This window comes from Cryptotermes secundus, unplaced genomic scaffold, assembly GCF_002891405.2.
Source record: "Cryptotermes secundus unplaced genomic scaffold, Csec_1.0 scaffold685, whole genome shotgun sequence".
Classification (NCBI taxonomy): Eukaryota; Metazoa; Arthropoda; class Insecta; order Blattodea; family Kalotermitidae; genus Cryptotermes; species Cryptotermes secundus.
Window position 1 is genome coordinate 211,377 of NW_019734365.1, and position 7,921 is coordinate 219,297.

At 40.8% G+C, this 7,921-nt stretch overlaps 1 protein-coding gene across 1 annotated transcript in view; it reads left to right on the forward strand.

Annotated features, from left to right (window-relative positions):
- The window catches only part of LOC111868909, an 81,914-nt gene extending 74,050 nt beyond the window's left edge, over nt 1-7,864 (forward strand). Inside the window, exon 6 of the mRNA XM_033753233.1 lies at nt 7,256-7,864. Within this exon, the coding sequence (XP_033609124.1) occupies nt 7,256-7,446 (191 nt within the window). The 3' untranslated portion in view covers nt 7,447-7,864. The remainder of the gene's footprint in view (nt 1-7,255) is intronic.
- Nucleotides 7,865-7,921: the final 57 nt, after the last annotated feature.

A 7,921-nucleotide genomic window follows, 5' to 3' on the forward strand; every position in this document is an offset into this window, starting at 1 on the left:
CCACAATAAACTCGCATTAACGCAAATAGAGAAAAGGCTGAAAAGAGACCAGTGCACGTAGTGGTATTTTGTTTTCGGAAGATTTCTTCTTCAGAGTTTCGTCCAGAGATCGACTATAATTAGTGAGCGTTTCCATTGGTTTCAACAAGGTTTACAGGCAAATTCTGGTGACTGTCAGCTCGTATCTCATGTACACAATCCATTTGCGGTGTGGGTATTAAAGAAAGGTAAAAATTAGGTAAACCCACCCCTCTAACAAGCCGTGAAGGCTCATAGGGTTGTGAGACGTCGAGGCTCTCACATTTTCTAAACAATCGGTTCACAGATGGCGGTAAAGTTTTCAGCCGTAGGCGCCGACTGTCCTTTACCCCCAGGAAATTTCCTGGTACTCACTTCTGTTAGAGACTGATTCGACCTCAGGGCCATAGTGCGGCTGGAAGAATTACGTAAACTGAAAAAAAATCCAATGAAATAATCGGAAATGGAACCCGCGACCTTCCGGCTTGCAGCATAGTCCCTCGACAAACTACACCAGTGCGTGTCACCGCGGCGTGGGTATAATGTAAATTATTCGTACAACTCGTAAGGATGATGATGTAGAGTTATTACTTTTTTTTTCCTTGGTACTACAGCCCCAGTGGGCCTAGGCATATCTCCATGAACTCCGTTCACTTCGGTTTTTCTAGATCTTACACATTCGGTAGGACTCTTTGGGCGAGTGATCAGCTCGTCGCAAGGCCTCTACCTGTAGACAAACACAGAATAATGCACACAAACATCCATGCCCTCAGTAGGATTCGAACCCACGATCCCGGTTTCAAAGCGAGCGAAGACAGTGCATGCCTTAGACCGCTCGGCTACCGCGACTGGCAGAGTTATTACTTACTACCGGTGTTATATATGCAAATGGAACGCAACACAAATAAATCCAACAACGAGAAACACTCTCTTGCAAATATTGTTCAAATGAATGGATGAAGACCAAAATGGAAACAACATTAAATTGCTAATTACTTCTAAATTCAAGCTTAATGCATTTTAAATAGGAAATATCACGTTACACGCGATATATCACTTTGGCATAGTGTGTAACAATTTTAGCAAGGTAGACAACACCTGATGATGGCCGTATACAGCCGAAATATGTAGTGAGGAGGAAGGGTGACTAGATAACACTTGCATTTAAAACGGAAATATATGTGTGCAAAATATATGTTAATGCAACAGGATGCTTAAATACAATAAAATGTATATTCCTCTACTGGTTCTGTACCATCTCCACCCCATCTGACCTCCTGTACTCCCGCTAAATCTAACTTATATTTTGTATTAACTCAGAGTGAATAATAAATATGGGAGTCTCAAAAAAAAAAAAAAAACTTATATTTTGAGATTTCTTCCGCCACTTCCCTGATAGAACCTTCCTTATACGTACGTCTAGCATTCCAAGTACCACATCTCATGTCCATTTTCCTTAGCTCAGGTCGTTTATCCAAAATCCGTAGAAGTCCGAGACCCTGTGTAACATTTCTTAACATGCTTATTTATACGTTGTGGAGTACTTAGCCCAATGCCCAACGCCAAGCTGGAGGAACACCCCTTGTCGGCTGTCCGCGACTGCTTATCCCATATATTCACAGCTACCCTCCATATCTGGAGGTCGTCTCCAATATCCGCAACCTGAGAATGTGTCAAGTCGTTGTGACAAGGGACCCACTGAACGTGAAATATTCCAACATATAGGACTATTTATTCATGATATATCCTCAATTTAAACGTAAATATTGAAGTTTTGTTACAGTCATATAATCCTAAAAATAGATTCATTTCAGACAGACAACATATAAGTTCACCAGCACCGCCTAATGGTGATCTTTAAATCGAAAGTTGTAGTGTACGAGTATATATATTGTGGCATATCTGCTGAAAGCCAGCAGAGACAGCCGTTGCTAGCCCACTGCTAGGAAGTGGTCCTGTAGCCGTCACGTGAAGGCCGCAATAGACACACATGCACCAACAGGAGAGCTGTTGGAAGCAGCGTTTTCTGTGCGACCCGTGCCGAGTCTATGCATAACGAGGACCAGCCGAGTCAAGTCAGTCACTCGCATGAGCTTCTGCAGACAGTCAGTTCAGAGTAGCTGAAGCTAGTGGCATAGGCGGGGACAGTTCGGGAACCCAGAGGAAATGGAACATCCACCATTGGAAGCCAATACGAAGCACAAGCTATTTCTAAGGGACACAACTGAGTAGGTGTCTTCCCACCCCTTCACCTGAGGACGGAAAGAGGTCCAGTTTCCGAAACGTCGTTTCTCCATTTTCCAGAACAGACAGTAATTCTGTGTGTTATACACCATCTTCAGAGCCGTTTAGAATCCACCCTTAATCACTGTTCTCCCCCTTACAGTGAGAGGCTCAGTTTCATACGCATACAAAAATCGGGCAAATTTATCGTTTTTTACAACTAAACTTTAAGAATTTTAGGTAGCAGATGGGAAGAAACATTGTGGACTTAGTGGCTGCAACCATTTCCCGTGTTTATCCATCTCTTAATTAATTTTAGAATGTAATTTTGATTTGTTATCTAATATATGACTGTCATAACATTATGATTTGGCCTTGTATTCTTCTAGCGACACACAGGACTCAGTTCTTTCCGCACGTGCTTCCAGACCAACCTATTTAATAATACGTATTAATGTGTATTAGCATCTAATTATTACGTATTACTTTCACGAAATTCACGCCTTAATATGATCTTACACGTTCATGCCGTGACTCGAAAACAAGGCTAAAAATATAAGATTTGAGGTTTTCACGGCGGTGACTATGAAGAAAGCAGTCTTCTGGGATGTGGCGCCTTGTAGATATTGTGTTAACAGGCGTTTTGGAGGAATTTACCCCCTCCATCATCAGGGTAGAAGACAAGAAGAAAGCGAACCAGCGTGAGCAGGTGCAACAGACTTGTATTCTACCCTGAAGATGGAAATAATAAGTTCCTCCGAAACGTATGTTAACACATTATCTACACGGCGCCACATCCCAGAAGACTGCTTTCTTCAAGGCTAAAAATGTGTACCGCCACAAGTGTCTTGCCTCTACTTCTCTGTTGTTTTAGAATAAAAGGAATTTAAAGCATTTAAAGAAGATGACATCTGTTTTTTTCTTATACTTTTTGTAACATTTATCCTGTTCCCTCAGCTAATATCCAAAAATACCACTCACTAATACCGCTGTCTGTGTCCCATTCCACAAGAATGCACGGAACATAGCTTCATATACGCCCATCTGCTCGAAATCTGCATTTATCAGTTAAACGTGAGCTTCTTTGCTGTGTGTTCAAGTGTTTTATGTTCCGAGCTACCACGGGGTCATATATATTTCTCACAAACAAAATCCACAAATAGACACGTTCTGGATATGTTGCCAACACAGGTTTGGATTTAATTAGGACTTCATATAACTTCCGCCCATGTGGTTTGCAGTACACAGAACCTGCAGGTGATACGTGTCTTGACACGCTCCGTATCACAGCAGCAAGTAACGAATTTAAGAAATTTGATACTGTTCTGACAGCATACGTAAAGATTTAAGTAAAACAGTATGATTTTAAAATGATCGTTCTACATGCACAAAAAGTTTTCTTGAGTACGACTCAAATCTTAGTGTTTTAAAGCCTGAATATAATTCAAGAAACTATTTAAAGCGTCTCTCATTTTATCTGCGTGCTTTCACCTGGTTATTTTAGACTCTCAATTTTCTATGCAGTTGCAAAACCATATTCGCTTTTTATCATTGATTCTCATGCGTGATCAAATGGCCATATGCGGCCACGGGCGAGTTTTCATGCACTCACGGGCCCTTTTCATTAGGTTTGTTCTGAAAGCACGTTTACAGTGTTCCGACGAATTTTGTTCATACCGTCTCCTATTGTGGGTCTGTGCTATATAATTGCAACTCTTCGCCTTCATTTCTTAAAAAAAAATGACAGCTACACCAACAAGTCATCTGATAAAAACTCCTTCTATTATTTGTGGAATTACGACTGACAATTACTAAACGCCTCTGCGTAAAAATAATTTCATTTTCCTTCCCTTTGCATTAATTTTAAATTAATAACGGTCTTATTAGCCCTGTTTGTTTTTACATGTAACAATTGCATAGGCTAATATCTGTTATGTGGCCACGGAATATACTAGCATTTTAACGCTTTTTATTCCGGACACGTGAAAATTTTGCCTGAAGACCAACTATTATGAACGATGTTGCAGTTCGCATGTCAGCCCGAAATCTGGTGCCTTCATGTTGGATCTCTCGGCCCACGTGTGGGTGAAGGAAGCAGAAAATTGCATGTCGATATATGAATTGCGTTTCAAACGCACGTTTCGGTCCTCGGATTTCCAATCCCTCTTCTGTCACAAGTTGTCACGTGTTAGTAATTAGACATGGGGTTTGGGTTGGTAACTGGATTTATTGAAAGCTTATAATTCGTAACTACAAATTACTGTAACAATCTCAACGAATTACTCACTCCAAATCACTACGACTACAGCACATATAAATTCTTGTTTGTACCCTAAATGTTACCGGGTAGCGGTTGCCAACAACACAACTCAGGGTTTCTAACCGCGGACTCTTACCTCCAACTGATTAACTCAGAATCTAAGTTACGTTACGACTGGCGGTTTACCACCAATTAGTTCGTCTTGGCGTCAAGCCCCTTGAGACTCAGCAACAGAGATTCTTTTTACACCTGAACCCTTGCGATTATAGCCCTTATTTAACATCCTCTCTGACGAGAAGATGAATGTTCTTGTCTCTTATTAATATTCTTACCCTTTCTTCAATGTACATTTCGCACATATAGCATGTTATTGCAAATTCTTACTTTTGCACTATGTACAAGTCTTCTGTCAGTCCAGACTTCGAAAATAAAATGATACCTCTAGAATTTCTCCTACAACGGCGGCTTAGTCACTTAAACGGTCGTAACCTTGACCACCGCCAAGTTTAAGACTCTTATGTTTTCTATGTATGGCTTCGCCTTGTCCTATACAACTAACATGTTCATTCTCATGTTTTTGTGTGACTTATGCTCGTTGCCTGCACAATTTTGTTACATAACCGCATACATACGGAAGGTTGAAAGCTGTGTGCAAATCGCTGACCGGTGTGCACCTTGGAAAATTTCCAATGGTGCAGAGAGCCTTTCTCTACAGGCGCAGCAATTTTAAGAGGCAGGTGTCCGCCCTCTAATTTCCAGGCGGGGAAAGCATAAGTCATTACTGATCTGTTCATTGCTTTTCCCGTTGGTTCTCGCTATGTAGACTCGGCACGGACAGCATGGAAAATATCGCTTCCAGCAGTTTCTCTGTTGTTGCGTGTTGATCTGTGGCTGCTGAAAAGTATTTACCGCGTCGTTGTCCAGAAACGACCCTCTCTTCTTCTTCTGCTCTTTCGGCTCTCAGCCGTCATGCCATATTATAAGAAAAACATTTAATTATATAATAAAAGTAAAGTTTCGCGTATTATCGCATTCCTTTGTAGGTCCGGATGTGGCACTCTTTAATCAGATGCGTGTCTATTTTCATAGAAACAGCTATGAATAATTGTACTATTAGCAATATTTTATTGTAGCGTCATGTTTTGTCATATTATATTCATCGTTTTGCTTCCGTCAACACAGTCTGTTTACAGATATAAGTTAAGATCTCATAATATGTTTCAGCCTTTCAGACATCATCAGCCATTGCACACGCCCTTTGACTTACCTGCTCTTTTCCTTACCTTGGCCTAGTTGCACCCACAAGAACAAGTCTGCACTACAACACGACATAAAAACTACACCATTCAACAATTCTGTATTTGTCCGTTATAATTAAGGTATTTTAACTAATAAGAAATGTCATAACAATATATTTTCACTTTAATACTTTAACATTGCAACTAAGATGAGTACAAGGTCGTTACACTAATACGTAAATGACTGACAAGGAAAGTTCCCATATTCAAATATTGATCCATGGAGGGGGGGGGGAAAGAGCAGATAAGCCAAATATGCATGTACAACACTTGATGATGGCTGAAAGACTGAAACATGTTATAAATTTTACCATGCAGTGCACATGTATATATAATTTTTTTTCATTGGCGCTACAGCCCTCATTTGGGCCTAGGCCTACCTCCATGAAACTCTCCGTTTCACTTCGGTTTACTAGATCTTAGATATATGGTAGGACTCCTTGGGCGGGTGATCAACTCGTCGCAAGGCCTCTACCTGTAGACAAACACAGAAAAACGCACACAAACATCCATGTCCTGAGTGGGATTCGAGCCCACGATCCCGGCTTCCGAGCGAGCGAAGACAGTACATGCCTTAGACCGCTCGGCTATCGTGACCGGTTACATATAAAATATAGTGGAAGCGAAATAAGAATAAACAAATTTGGTTATGTTCCGACATTTGCAGGTAAAGACGTTTAAGTTCTATAATAATAGTTCAGGCCCTGTTCATGTGGAAGAGTTTAAACGGACCGTATATGTCAAAATAGATTTCCGGAGCTTGAGTTTCTCACAGCGGAAACTATGAACGCTGCTGTCTTTTGGGTTGCAACGACGTGTATTTCGGAGAAGAGCCCGAACTTTCGAAGGAACATATCGCCTCCGTCTTAGTTTGCCACCTGCTCATGTTCTTGTTTTGCTTGACATAATCCTCGACCCTGAAGATAAAGGCAAGATATTCCTCTGAAAAGTTGGACTGTCCCCGAACTACACGGTATTACAACCCAGAAAATCGAACTCTTCTTATTTCCGGAACTTATTCTACTTCCTTTTGAAAACATAAGTTGCATTTGCTTTACAACATCTTAAGCAGCTATAAATATAATTACAGCTCACTTCTGCTGCTTCCGTTGCAACTTCCTGTCTCTTCTCTCGCTGGGGGACAGACTTAATTGCTTCTGGTTGTTTCATTTCAAGATCCAAGAAAGTTCAAAAGAGATTTCGGATACAAGTCTTCCGTTTCGTTAGTTTTCTCTCACTTCCCCTTTTCCTCTATTATTTCCTGTGTACTTTGTCAAATTTGTACTCATGTTTTCGTAAATAGACATTTTAATTAAACTCTTCACAAATGCCGAATTATACTGTGTTTATGGTGAATTCTTTAACAAGAACTTGTATAATTGTCGGCTGTAAATAACATTCAAATAAATAATTATTTGTCCGCTATAATTAACATGGCTTTTAATTCTGGTTTCAGGTTATGAAGGACAAAATCACTCACAGGGCGGAAATACGAATGGTGTTGACGGAACTTCTAGTCTTGACTGTCTCAGCCTCATCGTGGAGAGCATCAGCACAGGAGCCGCCGCTGTGGCTGGCTTGTTGCAAGGACAGGGGCGGCCTTCAGCGAGATTACATGAAGCTAGCAAGCATGAAGATATGGGATAACACGTGGATCACACGGCGCCAAACAATAAAGTAATCCAACAATGACAGGCTGTCATTATTGGAACGGTGTTCCTCGCAGGCTACAAACGAAATACACGACGTTTCTCTTATATTCCGCAATCCCCAAAAATCAAAAGAACATGTAGAACAATGAAACCTTAAATACGCGCATTATTTTAACACATAATGGGAGAGTGATCGAAGGCATATAAACAAATAATTTTAGACATAACAATCGAAGCATTTAATTTCACCCATACAAAACAGTTCTAAACTCTGTGTGAATACACCGTAAGACTGCGAACTTCGTTTCAAAAGAACGGTATATACTGCAGGAAGTGTGTTGCATTGTAATTTTTTCTTATTGCTAGTGGGGTGGGATTAAGTCCCTTGTATTGCGGCCACTTCTGGTCTACTGTACCAGCCCCAGATGATAGGTGAGGGTGATTGTGGACCAATTGGTGGAATAAAGATT